The sequence below is a fragment of the Apus apus genome, chromosome 4, assembly GCF_020740795.1.
Source record: "Apus apus isolate bApuApu2 chromosome 4, bApuApu2.pri.cur, whole genome shotgun sequence".
Lineage (NCBI taxonomy): Eukaryota > Metazoa > Chordata > Aves > Apodiformes > Apodidae > Apus > Apus apus.
In genome coordinates, this window is record NC_067285.1 from 57,289,858 (window position 1) to 57,307,819 (window position 17,962).

General features: G+C 35.5%; 1 protein-coding gene across 2 annotated transcripts in view; it reads left to right on the forward strand.

Moving 5' to 3' along the window:
* ARHGAP10 (Rho GTPase activating protein 10) overlaps positions 1–17,962 on the forward strand; it is a 144,843-nt gene that overhangs the window by 51,968 nt on the left and 74,913 nt on the right. For both annotated transcript variants that reach the window (XM_051619965.1, XM_051619966.1), the window contains exons 4-10: positions 2,102–2,173; positions 5,483–5,584; positions 8,654–8,764; positions 10,850–10,954; positions 13,426–13,555; positions 15,224–15,330; positions 16,959–17,053. In XM_051619965.1, coding sequence (XP_051475925.1) covers positions 2,102–2,173; positions 5,483–5,584; positions 8,654–8,764; positions 10,850–10,954; positions 13,426–13,555; positions 15,224–15,330; positions 16,959–17,053 — 722 coding nt within the window. The remainder of the gene's footprint in view (positions 1–2,101; positions 2,174–5,482; positions 5,585–8,653; positions 8,765–10,849; positions 10,955–13,425; positions 13,556–15,223; positions 15,331–16,958; positions 17,054–17,962) is intronic.

Below are 17,962 nucleotides of genomic sequence, written 5' to 3' on the forward strand. Positions count from 1 at the left end.
ACTGATAAGCAACTTGCCATTAGATATTTATCTTCAACCTTCTGACCATTTAAGTGCTCAGTTACTAACTGTAAATGGTATTAAATACTTCAATTTAATCATGGTGCTCTTACATCCTGGCAGCTAATGTCATCCCGAGTTTTGCTCTGAGAAGGCCTTGTAGTTTTCTCCCTCACTTTGTCAGTACAAAAGAAACTGGCTGAAACAATTTTAACTTCTTAAAGTTTTCCAATATAAAAAGACTGTTCTATGTTTCCTGCAGGCAGTTCTCACTCATTTGTGAGAATGCTTGTGGTCAGAGAGATCGTTCAGTTCTCAAACGCTTCTGCTGTGTCCCAGGAAACAGCTTCTGCTGCTTGATCCAATTGTAAATATGAATTACTTTTTTCTTTCAGCCCCTAAGAACTTTCAGAAAAGTTTTGGGAGCCTAACAAAATCTGAAGAACCCGAGTATCCTAAAAACTGCTCTGGATACTCCTGGTAATGGCTCTAGTAGTTAGTATAAATGTGTACAGGGTGCCAGGTAGACTGAGATCCTTCCTAGAACCACAGTTCAGCTCCCGTTTGGGGCAGTTGACTGCTTTGGCTTTCTTTCTGGGTGAGCAGAGGCAGCTCAGGGAATGAATGTTTGGTTCTTCAGCTGCCAAGAACATTCCCAAGGCCTTGGGATGAACTCAGGATGTGGATGCAAAAAGAAAAAGTCTGGGCCATGAGAGCAAGTGCTCTGAAGTTGGGAAGTATCTGTATCATGTATGACTATGCAACATGCAGTTTGGCCCAGACTTGCCAAATATTTGGGTTTCCAGTTGGCTAAATAGGTCAGCGTGCTGCTGTAGCTGTTCAAAAGTCTGGGTTGCTCTGGTTACTGTGAACTGGCAGGATGACTCCCACAGTAATCTCTGGATGGCTGCAGGCATGGGTGGGAGCAGACATCGCTGTTCAGATTTCTGTTGTGCCATATCTGTAATACATCCCGCTTGTGTTTTATGATAAGAGCTTTCCAGAAGTGTTCCAGGAGGCTGGTTTAAGCCTGTAGTATTTTACCTGAGACTTTTCATATTTGAAGGGGGGTGGTGGAGTGGGAAGAGAGAAACTCTTCTCTTGTATGTACTGTGGGCTTTCAGGGAGCTCTGCCTTTACTCCTGCCAACTCAGCCCCAAGGCTATGTTAAGCCCAGTCCTCAGCACAATTTAGTCTGCAAGTCTGCCTTAAGACTGAGAGTAAATGAATCCCACCTGCTTCTCTACACCCCTGAAACTCCTGCCATCTTTTCCGTGCTACTGTTGCATTCAAAAAGTTCCAACCTCTGCTGAACCTCCATTTTTAAAATTTAAGCATTGTTTGCACCAAAGCCAAACCCAGCCCTTTTCTGTTTCCAGTGAAATTTCATGTGAATTAGAAACTGTTTGCTGGCCAGATCTAGTAAGCTATGGTTTTGTCTTATGGTGGCATATTGTGTCCTTTTTGTTTCTCTTTAGTATGACTATGAGGCTGTTTATTGTAAGCACGCTGGGGACTGCTCACCCAGTGAACTAAACCTCCTGTTTCTTAACTTTACACCTCTTGATTTGACAGCTTAGTTTCACTTAAGGTTTACTTAGAACAACTAAAAGTAGATATTTGGAAAAAAATAAATACATATATATCAATGCCTAATAGCTTTAGCTGTGTGTTAAAAGCTTATTATTTTCTAGTCCATTCTGAAGCTGTTTGTAGCATTTCTTGTTGCAGAAATTTTTGTTTCCCCAAATGAAAAGATTTTGTCCTGTGTCTCATTCTGGTGTGCAGTCATTGGGACAGTCAACATGGTCTGCAGGACTGGCACAAGGAAAGCAGTTTGGTTGCAGCCTGTAAATTTCTGCATTTGTTTTAGATTTAATTTTACTGGCAGTGGATTGAAGTAAGGAATAGAAATTTTGAAAGCTTGAATAAACTCCTGGATATGATTATTTTTTTTTAGTTAGGATTTAAGGCTCCTAACTTGCATGTTGCTCCTTTATATTGCCCCAGAAGTTCCTTGCTTTTTTTCTTTTTATTGCTGATGCTAAAGTGACTTGTCAGTTCAGCTACAGAAACCTAACCCATGCTTTTTTTTCTTTAGGCACTCAGTGTTACTGAAACTCTGATCAAACCTTTGGAAAAATTTAGGAAAGAGCAGCTAGGAGCTGTAAAGGTTTGTCCCTCATTGCCTTTATGATAAGGATTTTTTTATTTCTGTACTTGGATTGCATTGCAGTAATGATATGTATTTGGCAGAGAGATACTGTTGTTTGTATTTCGTGTATTGACAATTTCCTACTTTGAGAACTTGCTTCAGAAACAAATGGAAACTATGTTTCAAGAAGTGAAGAATGTGTTCTTCCTTCTCCTCCCTTATCTCTGGTGTCTGGAATAGGAGCAATCCTGCTAGCAGCCTGTCCCTCTTCCTAATGGGTAACCCTGTTCTGCTTTGTGTTTATTTGCAGTTGCACAATCAAAGGCTGAAAAATATTAACTACCTGAAGGAGCTTTTCCATATGCTGTTAACCCCATTTTCACAAATTGCAAAGTGAAAATTGCCTTGGTTTTACTTTTTGTTTTAAATAAGTAACTTATTGCCTCTGTATGAATGGAAGAAAACAGAAACGGAGAGGATAAAGACAGGATCTCTTACAAAGTGTTTTCGTTGTTTGTTTTTTTTTAAATGAAAATGTTGAGTAATTTTTAAGGTTGTCACTATGTCGTGTATACTTAAAAAAAAAAAGGCAAATTCAACTTTGTGTATTAAATACAGACTAGCTTTGGATAGAAGTAACAAAGACAAGTTTTACTTCTTTGTACCTCTCTACCTTCCTTCTTGCAGTGAGAAATTTGCATGCTTATTAAAAAAACCCACCAAAACCCCAACCCCCCCAACAAAATCAAAACAAAAAAACCCCAGCTGTTTAAGTTTTCTATTGCAAAACTCAATCCATACCATTCTGCAAGTGTTTTATTTTATAATTTCATGATATCATCAGCATTGATATTTAATAGTGAAGGTAAGGTTTCACTATACATTTTGACTTTAGCAGGAATGATTAACATGTTCTGAATATGATTCCAATTCCATATGAATGGAAAATGCTCTGTTTGTCCTAAGTCATTACAGTTCAGTAGTACAATGAACTTTGTGTAATTTTATGGACTTCTTAGAACGACATCAGATATCCCAAGCAACATGCAATAAAAACTTGGTCTGTATATAGGAGTCTTCTAAGGAAAAAGAGAATTCCTTCCAAATGTAACCTATTGTCATAGAAGCAGTTCTAGTGAATGAATGATTTCAACGGTATTTTTTGTGTTAAAGAACATTGTCATTTTTTGGGGTGAGAATTCCTAATGATTAAATAATCTTATGATCTTCATCCATTTACTAGTCAGAATTCTGTCCCCGATGTTTCTGACATGGCAAGTCACTTTCACACAGCCTGAATCTCACATTTTGTTTGGATGGGTGTTTCTTCACTTGTATCTCCCTGCATACTGTGTCTTTGAAGTTGAAGCTTGTATTTGTGATTTAGCTTTTTTTTTTTTTTACAGAATTCTCAGTGACCTTAAATAGAACAGTCTTGCGTACTTACGTAACATTTAAATAAAAATCCTCTATAAAAATATTTAACTCTTTGAATCTTCTGAACTGTATACTTATTCAATATGATCAAAGTACTGACATTGGAAATATAATACTGCTTAGCTATGAAAATCAAGTTATGGCATCTAGTAGTGAAATATGTCTGGAGCATGGTGTAATATTTGTTTTGGGAAAATATACCATAACAAAATAAAAGTCGAATCTGCTACCTCAGATTTTCCTAGATCTCGCATCTCCTGCTGAATAAACGGTCTGAATTAGGCTTAAGAAGAAAAAGAAAAGACATTTAGCTCCGTAATGCTCGGAGCCAAGACCCTTATTGAATTATGCCGTAGTAAAAGATATTGCTGCTCTGATCTCAAACTACAAGTTGAAAATTTCTGGCTTTGGCTATTTAGAAGTCCATAGCTCTTTTCCTGGCAGCACTCAAATATTGTCCAGATCAGTGGAAATTTTGCTTATATAAACACAAAGATTCCCCTTCGCTTCTTAATTTTCCATATGCTAGCATGTTACCTGTAATCACACTAATGCCATATGTATATCTTACTGTTTCTCAGTTGATAAGGAATATTGTCTCCTTTTTTAAAGGAAGCCTTTAAACTCATAATGGAGAAAAAAACAAAACAAAACATTTTTTTATAAAATTCCTTGCTGAGAAGCAATCCTAAACACCTAAACCTAAACCTAAAGCTTAGGTACCCTCTTCAATAGAATACCATCATCAGAATGCAATCACTGAGAGAAAAAAAATGAATTTGCCATTTACAGTACGCTATATATAGTATTACTTATTAAAATTTAAAGGTTAAGAGAAAAAATTAGTATGTGTGTCTGTAGAGTCTAACCTGCATTTTGGTTAGTATACATTTAAATGAAATGCCAAATTGACTGATGATGGAAAAACAGTTTCATTGAGCTGTTTTCTTTCTGACAAGTAAATATGTTAGCTCATGAAAATATAATTTTTTATATTCAAATTTACTTGAATTTGAGATAAAAATTTACTCAGAATTACAATTATTTACAAATATTTAAATTATTTTCAACTGCAACTAGATATACTAAAAATAGCTTTGAAACTGGTGGGTTGATTTAATCAATACTGATCTCAGTAAAGAATCTTGAACTGAGGAAATGAAAGGGTTGTTTTTACTAAATTAAATCTAAGAATTCAGATTTCCTATACACAGTTAATGGCTGTCCCTTTTCTGTTGCATTGCTTTTGATAGAGATGGATTTGCACATGCAAATGATATTCATATGTGTCTGTGAGAGATTCTCTTTTGTTAGCATGATTTTATGTTTTATGGAGATTTTTCTTTATTTTAAGAAGTATTTTTCTTCATGGGTGCAACAACAGCCTGGTAAAAGCAGAAATTCAACACAGAAGGCTTTGTATAGCTTTAAAATCAAGGGTTATGTAGGAATATGGAGCTGCATTTGCTTTGGGTTTTGAATTGTGAAACTGTTGAAACATACTCAAATGATGTTTAGACTTTTCCTCTGTCAATTATTGAAAAAAACTCCCAACTTTCTGTGAAACTGGTATCTCCCAGTTTTGAACCGTCTTGGTTGAAAACCAAGATGGTGTGGGTGATCCCTGGAACAGAGTGAAAAATACAATAAATCAAGAAGTGATTTTTTCTTTTTTAACTTAGAAGATTTAAGGATTTATGTGATAAACTTCACCATAATGGTGCAATATGATTTCATTTCAAGTTACTTTTAAATTAATTTCAAAAATGAATTGGAAACATATTTTTCCTCATTTTTTAGAGCTATAATAGTTTGTTTTTCTTTCTGATAAGTAACATTTCAAAAGAAGAAAGAAGGAGGCTTTTCTTACCTTTTTGTTTCTGTGTCTAGGAAGAAAAGAAGAAGTTTGATAAAGAGACAGAGAAGAACTACAGTTTGTTAGAAAAACATTTGAATTTATCAGCTAAGAAGAAAGAGCTACAATTACAAGAGGTATTGTTACCTGTTATGCAAGATGCAAGCTTTTGAATAGGTATATATATATTTTGTGCAAATGCAAAACAAGCATTTATAGTAGTAAAAGGAAAATTTCTGCCAGCTGGGAAGGTTGGTGAGAAAATCAGTATCTGCTGAATATAGTGGTCTACCCATACTATTTTTTTCTGAATCAAGGGCCTTACTTGAGGTGTGTATGAAGTACTGAACATGTTAGTTTTTTTTATGTACATAAGGGAATAGCAAAGTGGAATTATATTGTGAGAAACTGCATTTCTTATGAGACTGTATATGCAATTTGCATTGTATATATTAACTAAATGTCCTGTGTTAATGCTTAATGCAAAGTACAGCAAGCTTTATATTCCTGAAAGAAGTGACTTTGTAATTTTTTTTCTTCTCAGGTTTTGAAGATGTGCTTTTTTCAAGTAATGATACAAAAAAAAAATAATTTGTTGACAATTATAACTTCAAAACAGATTTGTTTTTTTTTTGGCATTCCTTCTGTCTCCGTGGGTTTATCATCATAATTCTTATTTGTAATAGTTTTTATTTCTGGAGCAAATAGTACGTGAGAAGATAGCAGAGAAATCTTGCAGAGACTTGTTGTAGACAGAAGGATTATTATTTTTTTCAGAGCAATGTAATTATGGCAGAATTATTAATGCTTAGTCTATGAATGTCTTGTTTCATTAAACATTTAATGTTTTACTCAGAGATAACTCTTCTCCCTGCTCTTTGCCTCACCCCTTCTATGCCATCTTTCATAAAAAAATGGTTTATATAACTGGGAAGTTAGCTAGGAACCTGAGAACTCAGATTGCTCTTGAGTTTCACTGGGATGTTACTTCTCCATTTGGTATTTGCACCACAGGCCCTTGTATGTTTAAGAAAAGTGTCCTTTGGGGAGTTGACTTCTGCCAGTGAAGTTAATGGATGTTATGTCAGGATCTCTTCTTTTATTACATTGATCAGCTGCTGGAGAACTTGATGCAGAAAAAAAAAGTATTTATTATGACCTCTTACTTGATGATAGAGAGAACAGTATTTAAAAGTCTGAAATGAGACCTAGCCTCGATGGAAAAATACAAAATTCCTGCAAGAGGCATTTTGAGACTGTGTCAAATATAGTGTGAAGTTTTAAAGCATATATGAAAACTAGAATTACCAAATAGAATTGTATTAAAAGTACTTCAAAGTTTGATGAACAAGAATTCTGAAATTCTTCAGTCAAACTTGTTCATTTACACATTTAATTTTGGAGTGTAAATGCATAAGCAAGTAACAAAAAGAGGACTTGCAGCGTGTTATCAGAGTGCTAAATAGGAAAAACTTTTTTACACAAGATTAGAAAATAGATGTATATAATCGCACGGGAGCTTCCTAAGTGAGTAGTACACATGGCTAGTTGTGTCAGTTCCTGACTGGAGTAAATAAAGGGTGCAGCTATAGATTTGCCAGAAAATTGATAAAAAAGATACCATGTTGTGGAGTGTGTCTTGCATTAACATAGTTTTTTACTTTCTTAGTAGAGAGCTATTCCTGAAATTTCACTGGGGGACTGTTTGTGTTTTATTTCTGTATTTCTTCAGCAACGCACAACATGCAGTGCAACAGTTTGTGAACTTACTGGGTGCATGGGAAGTCTCATGGCTCAGAGAACTGAGGAGAGATGTGATAATATATTTACAGGAGAACTGAGAAGAATTAATAAAATGGCTGTGTTGGGCATTGTATTCTTGGGGGAGGGACAGGGACAGGAAACGACCAAAAAAATAAACAACCGAAGACAAAGAAGAGAGATATAAACAGGCTTACATGGGGCTTTGGTGTATATAGGGCAGTCTTACTATTGATGAGACAGATGTCCATTTATATATCATTAGGAGCTTTGCTGACAACTCAAACAATTCCTATGTTGTATGTTTTACACAGTGCCTGGCTTTTTGAATCACATTTTCCTACTGATCTGCATGTCAGTGTTTTATTTTTTCAATAGCATTTGTTGTTGTGCCCCTTTAGCTGCTGACAAATTTCTAGTACAGTGCAGCAAAGCATGTCTTTAGGCAGAACTCTCTTAAAGCTAATTTGACTTATCCTCTTAAAGTGTTAGCAGCCATTATTCTGCCTGAAGGATATAGTGTTCAGTATTTAAGAGAGTACATGATAGTAAACCTGGCCTTTCATGTAACCCTTTCTCCATTCCCTTTTGTAATTTAGTGTGGTAGCATTTGATATCATCACCTGGGTAAAGACTAAGTGTTAGAGTATCACTTTGTAGCCTTTCTTTAATGTATTTTAATAAAAGTTTCCATTACCCAGTTCTTGAAGTTTTATGGTTTAATGAGGGCACATTATGCTAGAAAGTATTTATGTACAAATGAATGGCAGCTAAAACGTAACTGTTCACCATCAATGTGGTGGTGGCATTTCAGCAAAGCTGAGCAAAAAATCAGCTAATAATGCTGCATTTTACAATATTTGATGCTTTGTGGAAAGTTATGAAGTGTCTTTCCAATAAGCGAATTTCTAAAAATTGCTTTTCTTGCCTGTCAGAATGAGCATAGGTGTGGGATGGGTACAACAGCATTTGGGCTATTTATGACAGTTATTTGGGTTATAGAGTAAAGCTTACAGTACCAGCAAGGTGATTTTTCAACAAGAACATTTTCTTCCTTAGTTTGACTGGAGAGTTGATTTCCCTCTTTTCTAAAGGAAGATGCTGATAGCCTCCTCTCTCTGGGCAAGCAGCTTTTCAGTGCTATTAAAGCAGTGCACAGGTACCTGCTCTGATGTATTTGGCTTGGATTCTATAGAAAAGAAGCTTGAAGAGTTGTTATTGGGATGTTTAAAAAACTGTAGCCTTATGATTCAAAATAACATATGTTATCTGGTAAAAGGGAATTGATTCTGCCATTTAAAATTAAATGATTGAGCTGTGTTGTAAAGGAAAAAAGCCTAGTCTGGAGAGAATCATCTTATCACTTGCCACTTGTATGCTATACCTGTGTCATTTTGAAGGTGTGAGCGAAGTGTCTTTGAAACTTAGCCGTGTTTTGTCTGCAGGCAGATAACCAAGTGGAGCAGAACAGAAAACACTTCTATGAGCTGTCCCTCGAGTATGTATGCAAGTTGCAAGAGATACAGGAAAGGAAGAAGTTTGAGTGCGTGGAACCTGTAAGTACCAGTGAATTCAGTCTACCCTGTCATTCATAAGGGATGGAGAAGGAATGCAACTGGACAAAAGCCAAGGAGCTCTCTTTCTAGGAAAATGTACACAATTCTGTCATTTAACAGAATTCTTACTACATCTGTGCAAATTCCTAGTGAAGATACACTTCACCAGGCATTTAAAAACTTACCTCAGTAATTACAGTTGATTTGGATCCTCTGATACTGATTTTCAGAAAATATGTGAAACCTTGTGCTATACTGCAAAAACCTCAACTTAGGGTGTGAGAGGATTCAAGATGATGATGTTGAGGTCAGATGTTTTTTTTAACCACTGAAATTTATTCTTGACTAATGTAATTTCGGTTTCAATATGAAGATTGCATGTAGAGTGCCTGTGAGTGAAGAATCGCAGATACAAGGGAATTAAGAGGGTGCCACTGCCTAAAAAGCTTGTTATCAGGTAGTCTGATAGGTTTTATTTCTTTTTCAATTAAATCTGTGCAGAAATCAAGGAGTTCCACTGAATTTCAGTGAAAATCATACACGTAATGACCAGACTTACTTAAAACCTCTGAGAGAGCTTATTCTAAAATTTTCTGAAACGTGCATTAGCTTCTTAGGATAAATGAAATAAAACAAGATAAGAGAATACTGAGATAAAGGGAGGATGGATTGTAGAAGTGACTTCCATTCACTCAAACTCTGAAGTCTGTTATTTTGGGCCAAGTCTGTCCTTTTATTTTGCACAAATTATTTTCATGTAATAAAGTAAGAAAGTCTCAACTCACCCTAATCAAAGTAGTTGCTAATTTTAGAGTTAATGAGAGCTGTAGATTTTAATATAGATTATTAAAAAAATTTGCTAAAATCGTTAAGTGGGAATACATTGCTTGAAACATATTAGCATTGCTCAAGTAATTGGAAAATGTTGTGAAAAATGGTTGTGTGGGGATATTTTGCTATTGATGTGTTAGGGGGTTTTGTTTGTTTGCTGTTTGTTTTAAATTTTCTAGTTTTGAATTATTATATTTTAATCGTTGATAGTTTGAATTCAGTTCCTGTATTTCAAACCATGTGACATTTCCTCAGAGCCAGACTAGAGTAATGAATCTTCAAATTATGTTTTGAAAACATGTCCCTTTCTCTTTTCTGAATGTTCTCTGGATTGGGCTGAACTTCATGATGCTCAGTTTGTATTTAAAGTTTTCATTAGGGTAGTAAATTTAAATTAAGTACTAAATTTTTATCCCTTTCCCCTTCATAATAATTTAAATGTGTGTGGTTTTTGGCATTTTTTTGGGAAGTGTTATATTTGCTCCAGACTTTGCTAAATACATTCTGCAGAGTTGTTCTTTTCTGTATCACTCCTTTCTAACAACCTGAACCAAATGGGAGAGGCAGGCAGTACTGTACCTCACCCTGTTTCCAATGTAGTATAACTCATTCATTCTTTTAAATGGAAACACTGAAGTCAGAAACTGTGATGTGGATCATATGCTGGTTCTGATAGAGGGTCAGATCTGCATACAAAAAGCAGTGATGCGTGAAGTTACTGAAGGGAGAGCTTCCTTTGAATCAACCAGTTGACCAGTTATGAAAGTCATCTCAGCATGGTCATTAGCAGGGAGGGAAAGGACCAGGGAAATGGTGATTAAAAGACAGAATGATCATTAACTCCTTTTGCACAAATATTTATTCTAGGCATCACTGGTATGAGAGCAGCTGTAGGAAAACATTACATAGGAAGGTTTTGGAAATAAACAATACAAATTGTCTATGGTAAAATTTAAAGTAGAGATAAGTTGTGAAATTCCAGAGACAGAACCACCCAAAATGTCTATATACATAGTTAATTGTTTAAATCTAAATATTTATTCATGAATCGTAGACTTATATAATTATAGAATGCCAGGTTAGAAGGGACATGAAGGATCATCTGGTTCAACCTTTAAGTAGAAGCATTGGTAGGAATTTGTTTAAAAATAACGATTTTGTAATCTCTGGTCTTTTTAAGAAGGGCTATGTGCAGCAATCATGTTCTGATAAATGGAGTTTTTAATTCTAACAAGTCTTTTGTTTGTATTTCAGGTGCTATCATTTTTTCAGGGTTTGTTCACTTTCTATCATCAGGGATATGAACTTGCTAAAGACTTCAATCATTACAAAATGGCCTTGCAGATAAATATACAAAATGTAAGTTGAGATAGATATCTATGCCTTTTCTAATTTTTTGAATAAAATTTCACACTTAAGTTACTGACTGTATAGACAGCATCTGTATTGCCAATACTTTCCTCGGTGTTCGTGCTTTGTGAAGTTTGGGGATGTAGTGCCATCTCCTGGCTAACCAACCACATCGCTAATTCCGGTGAGCTCTTTTTATAATACTCCTCTAAAAAATAAACACAAGGTAAAAAACCAACAACAACACTTGTTCTTCCATTTTTTATTGAGGCATAAAGCAATGATTAGCATGAAAGAGTTTAAAAATGAATGAAGTCTGTTAAAGTGCATACAGCACTGGAGAATCCAGAGGAGGGGTAATGAAATGCCAAGGTTCACAGCATTTTAGGTGTGTTTGGAGTCAAGTATATGATGATCATGTCTGAGGGCCATTGCTTGATAGGGCTGTATGATCCATAACTAAGAAGAAGAAAGAAAATCAGCTGGGCTTATCAGTATGGTTTTGGCATCTCTGCCAGCAGTGTGACTTGGAGTTTCTGTTTGTCTCAAAAAAAAATCCCTGTTGGTTTTGGGTGCAGAACTGTATAAGGAAATTTGATGTTAGTACCCTTGATATAGTTGACAAAACAGTGTATTCCCTCAAGGGCAGGCTACACAGGGCCCACCAATAGTTATTGTACACCACACCAAATTGCTTGGTGTGATCTATTCAGGATCTGTTCAGCAGAAGGCAAGGTGACAGGCTGAAGCAATGGAATTGGTAGAGTCACTGGTCAGATGGTCTTTTGGCTTCTTTGAGATGTGTTGAATAAAACTTGCTCAGAATAACTTCGATGTGCCAGAGGCAATTCATAATGGTCTGTCTGTTTTGTTGACCTCTAAAAGCACCTGGAATTAAGTCACAGACACTACTTCTCAGGTGTTGCAATCTACTTTTAGAAATGGCTTAACTAACAGGCAGTAGCAGGGAGCTGGAAAGTGGAAGAGAGGATTACGGCTGCTGTAATACATAATGACATGAATCATGTGTCATGATACTATTTATTTAATTTTCTTCCTCTTGTGCTATTGTTTGTTTTGTGTAGGGGAACTGAGTAGTGGTATCTTCATAAGCATACTTCCATAACAGAAGATATCAGTGCTTCTGTAGTAAATTTCAGGACAGGCTTGCTCCTTCTGCATGCTTGGCTTCACAGAATGAGAAGCAGCACGGAGGTGCAGTGGATAGAGGGGAGCTAATATTGCAAGACGAGAAAGAAAGGAAATGCAAGTGGGAAGCAAACTTTTGAAGAGCTGGTTTACAGATGGACTGTTTGTGCCCACGAATAAACCTCTTCCAAGCATAAATCTGGAATTTGCATGTACAGGTAGCCAGTCAGGATTGTAGTGTTAACTGTGCACAAGAATGGATACTTGTTTATATTCACGATATACTTGTCATTGTATGCACTTGTGTGCTTGTCCTGGGGGAAAAAATACAATAGGTGAGGCAGCATTTTCAGAAGCTCTTTCATTTTCAGAAATTTAAAGATGGTCTCAAAAAGCAACAAGACAGATAAGCATGCGTGTGGAAGCATGTGCTTTTCTCAAACCATGTGTGCAACTGGGGAAAACGCTATCTTGGAATTTAGATCTATGTTTTCAGTTTGTGCAATCTGGGCAAGTGGGTATGTGGGGAAAACTAGGTATTACCATGATTGCTTTTGTTTTGTTATTTGCTCATTGGACAATTGCCAGTGTTTTTCAGACCAAATGGAAGAGTTTCTTGTGTGAGGTGTGAGCTACTTTGTTATTTTGTGTAGTCCTGTTGTATAATTTGTGAATGATGTGATTCTTTCCGATTGTTCTTATTCATGTTGTAATAAATATTCCTCTTGCAGCTGCTTGCAAACTTTGGAATGAGTGACATTCAGAAATAATAATTGACTAGTCATTGGGGTTTGTTTTTTTTGGGGTTTTTTTGTTTGTAAAAAACAAATATGCTTCTGCTCCTGTGTGATCAAAACTTATGTTGTGTGTAATCTCAATGTGTATACATTGTTGTTGGCCCTCGTGTCACTGTTTTCTCAATAACCACAGAAAATTCTCACCTTTCTGACAACAAGTAAAGAACCTCATTAATTAAGCCAACATCTGTAGTAATATTTTTCTAAGGAACCTTGAATATTCGAATATAGAGTAATTTTACACTCACTATTTCACTCCTTTCTGAATAGGCTAACACATTGTTTTAGAAATCTACCCTTGCAATCTTTGTGTGCTTTCCACAGTTACAACAGCTAATATCTAAACCACACTTTAATTTGAAGAATATCAGAAAACTTGAAAAGTAAACAAATGAAAATTGTGCACTGACTATCCTGAAATGGCCTGAATAGTTCTCTTTATTTTATAAATAATTATTTTAACTCCTGTTTGCCAGGAAGGCTAAGTCCTTCTTCCACTCTCTCTGCTAATGGGTTTTGGCCATCTTATTTTAGACAAGAAATCGTTTTGAAGGAACAAGATCAGAGGTAGAGGAGCTCATGAACAAGATCAGGAGAAATCCTCAGGAACATAAAAGAGCAAATCACTTCACCATGGAAGGCTATCTCTATGTACAGGAAAAAAGTAAGTGTATTTTTGTATTCTAATAGTGCCCATATTGTGCATACAGGCAAATCTTAGTTTATGGGTAACATGAAGACACAAAGAATATACAATTTATGAAACAGAATCGTCTGAGTAAATGTTCAGAGTTTCTAATGGCAGTGTTACCATGGCTCAGAAAAATAGCATAGTGCTTAAAGTGTGACAGTTCTTAGCAAAGGTAACTGAATTTGTGGAAGTTTTGTTTGACCAAAGGATGCATTTTGTGTTACTTTGAAACGCTTGCTAGTGATTTCTCCTAGAACTATGAGATACTTGTTGTCAGACAACAACGTGAGTTGTCAAATTAGCCTCTGAAAGCTGGGTAGTTTAGTACGATGAAATTAACTTGTCATTTCCTTGGTTCAATGATGTGCTTTCATTACCTTGTTGTGATCATAGGGTCAAATAAAGCAGACTATGTGCTAGGTTGCTAGTGTTGAAAAGCTTACTGTGAAGGTTCATGTCACACAAATAATATCCTGTCAATAGTTTGAACAATTAAAATCTTTCTCACTCTAGTAAAAAAGCTGACTAAGATGCAGAGATCTTACCACTCAAGGAATTACCACAAAGTAATTTTTTTTTGTTGTTTTCTTTTGGTTTTTTTTTTGCATAAATCGTATTTTTATATCTGTGCCCTTACAGAAAGTCTGTTTGCTTATTCTGATGAGAGATTTTACTTTTATATTTAATTGATTACTGTTTACTTAAAGACTTCTGTAAAATGTTTCACAAATGGAAGGCTACAACATTCTTGATGGAAACGTTGGTATTGCAGTGTTCAGAAATAAGTTTTAAGAGAACTAGCAGTAAAAAATAAGAAAATTTGCTATTCTGTGTGATCAGTTTGCTTGTCTTGGTTATCATAAGCTTTAGAATCACCTGAAAGGATTCAGAAGAGGCAAATATGGCTGAAGTTGAGTTGAGGAGTAGCAAGGCAGTTGAGATCTCCCAGGTCAGGAGCAGTGAAATCTCTGTCAGCTTGAGCTGCTTATGAAAGGCTTCCCTTATGCTCTGGGCCAGTCCTTCAAAGGGCAAGATTACTTTGCAGACCTTTATTAAAAAGTAAGGAGAGACAGAGAGTCAGAATCCAAGTTTTAACAGTTAACATTATGGTGCAAATGTCAGTAATACTGTATGCAGTAGGCTGGGCTCTTAAGTAAGTGTATCCTGTGTTGGGTGTGCGCTGATGAACAGTTAGGAATGAGTTTTGGTGTTAGAAAATGTGATCAGACCTTAATCAGTTGATAATGTAGAGCTTGCAATGTAGGTGCATTAATCTGTGGTCATTTAGCTTTGAGTTACCAAGTGTAAAGCTAGATTTCCATGTTTTGCTAAAATAAAGTTTCCAAGGGATATTTATTTAATAGGGAAAAAATATTTTGTCTTTAGTAGTGAGACAAAGGTTAGTAATTCTTTCCATTTGTGATTAAGCTTAAATGTGAAATACTACATATATATATATTTTTTTTAGAAGAGTGAGCATTCCTTAATATTTGTATTACTTTGTATAATCTTCATAATTCATATATTTGTTTTAAATACTTAGGAATTAAGCAGAACTCTTAGGTATCATTTTGGAAAGCAGAAGAAGAAAACACAAGCTGGAAAAAAATACATACTATTTAATGCTTCCATTTTGTGTAGGGCCTGCTCCCTTTGGTTCCAGCTGGGTGAAGCACTATTGTACCTATAGGAAAGAGACAAAGAAGTTCACTATGATTCCATTTGAACACAGATCAGGAGGAAAAGTTGTAAGTATATTTTAAATTTTCTACTCTTTTATACTTGCTCTGCAGCAAGATCAGAGAATGTGCCAGATAAGATATGTCAAGTACTTTCCCTCTCTACCTCCTTGCCACTTTTTTTTTTTCCTGTAATTCGGTCTGCCATTTAAGGACATTAACCTAAAGTAACTGTTGGATTAATAGATAAGAGTTCTGCAGGCTTTCCAGTTTGTTCCTATTAGAATACTAGAGAACATGGTATTGGTAACATGCAGTGTTTCACCATTTGAAATCTGGTTTATCCACGAGGCATTTAACTTGTTGAAGTATAACTCAGGATAATAGAATTTCCTTTCTTTTATGTTCCAGTCAGATTTTGCTTTTAGAGATGTAAGGACTAGAAGTGAGGATTTTAATAGGAATATAATTCGTACTGACAATTTAATGTAATTTCAGGTATTTTTGCTAGCATCTGAAATATTCAAAAGCCAAGGCGCTGTTGATCTTTAAATGGCTTAAATTCCTGTTGAAATAGTTGGTTATTGAGGCCACTCAGCACCTTCAGAGATGGTGCATATTAAATGAATGCATGAATATGGATGAAATGCATTTTGTTGCAAGGAAAAAGGATATCTGAAGCTGGAGAATAATGCTTGAGTCAATATTCCTGTAAATGTAGCACCCTGCCCTATCTTTAAATTGGTTAGAAAAATCACATTGTTAGAATTTTTTCAGGCTATTATATCCCCATAGTTTGAGCAGAGGGGAGATGGCTTTTGTTATTTTGAGGGCTGTGTATATTTACAAATATATTGAATTTGGAAGAATCTTTCAAAAGCTCTGGAAAACTTGCCATACTGATTGACATTTGTCTTCCAGTACTTCTATGAATTTTTAATCCTGATTTACTCTAATAATAATAATAACAACCCATTTTAGTTAATATAGTATGTGTATAAAAGCTTTTGCATTCTAGAACACTTTTGAAGCCATCTTTGCTGTATTAAAAGTTCTCCTGTTCTGAAACCCACAATGCAATTACTCCTTCAATGGCAACTTCCTGTGTCTGGAGCTATTGAGTAAGACAAGAAATAATTAAAATATGCAGTTAATCTTGATGCAATCTGGTACAATTTGTGTAGCATTCACAGATGAGTTTATTTGATTGTTGAATGTGTAAAGGTAATGTAAGATCCTAGTGTTGGTTGAATAAAAGACTGGTTCTGTAAGACAGTTTACAGATACTAAAGGACACTTACTTTGTTCTAGTTGCTGGAGCAATAGCCTTTACTATGGAAATTGTCTGACAGAAAATGGGAGAAGCCTCTTACTTTTGTACTTATACTGCAAAGTGCAAAATCTTTCTAGCAAAATATTTTTGTTAGTTTATGTTTCTGTGGTACTGAGTCATGCTGTAAATACCAGTTAAAATGGACTAAATATTTTTGCATTTATGGCCCATAAATGACCATGGACTTTGAGTGCTACTGTGCAGAGACCTGAACAGGAACCATGAGCAAATTCTTTGCAAGTGTCAGTTTTCAATAGGGCTTTTGCCATTATTTTAATGCAAATTTACCTTACTTGGTTTGTATAATTGGCTTACTGAAGCTTTCAGTTACTGGTTCAAGCATATAAAAACTTTCTTTTCACAGGGTGATGAGGAACTCTTCGTCCTTATGTATTGTACTAAAAGAAATGTAGATACTATAGACAGGCGATTCTGTTTTGACTTAGAAGCATCAGACAGGTAAGCTTGTGAAACATACTAGAAAGACTCTTTCTAAGTAGTAGTTAATGTTACTGTAATATTACTGTTTTATTTTCTTTGTTTTTTCAATGCTTATTCTAAGTGCCAGTGGGAAATAGTCACAGGAGGAGCAGACAAGCACTGCTGTGGCTGGATTCTACCTCAGTTGTTTGTAGCAGAAGCAGAGGGGCTCTAAACTGAAATGTAGACGTTTGTCTGAGCTCACACAAAAGTAAAGCATAGGAAAAGTCAGCAAAACTGTTACGAATTGTTATCATTGTGAAGAAACATGGCTTAAATTGAAGTACATATAGCTCTAGTGAATGACTGTGATCACAGTAATAATTCATACAGTCATGGCCATATTATGTCATATGCCTGCTTTCCAAAATGACATGATGCTGAGGTTTCTGCTGGATTCTCAGACTGAAAATGAGATCATTGCGATTTTGAGGCTTTTTGTGCCTGGTGTAATCATCCTGTGCCTCTTGAAGATTGTTGCCACTGCCTATTTGAAACATCACAGTTTTGTTGCTTTATTTCAAAAGAGAAGGATCAGATATTTATTTTGCTAAAATGATCTTAAAATATGATGAATACTGCTTTTTTCAGCATTGTAATCTTCATTTATGAGGGTGAGAGAATCTAGCTTAATAGGGTACTGCAAATAAATATGGCTGTGGTAATGCCATGTTCTTTTGGTGCAGATCATGTCTGTGTAGAACAGAACCATGTCTAGCATTAAATGCTAGATATAAATCAGTGGACTGTTGCTGAGTTCTTGGTTCCACCCCTTCTGAGCTCTTTACTTATACCACTTAATTACGTTCTAATTTATCATATAGTAGGTCTTTAAGTTTTATAGGTTTGGGGTTTTTTTTAAATCAAATTCAGAGTGTCCTTCACTTT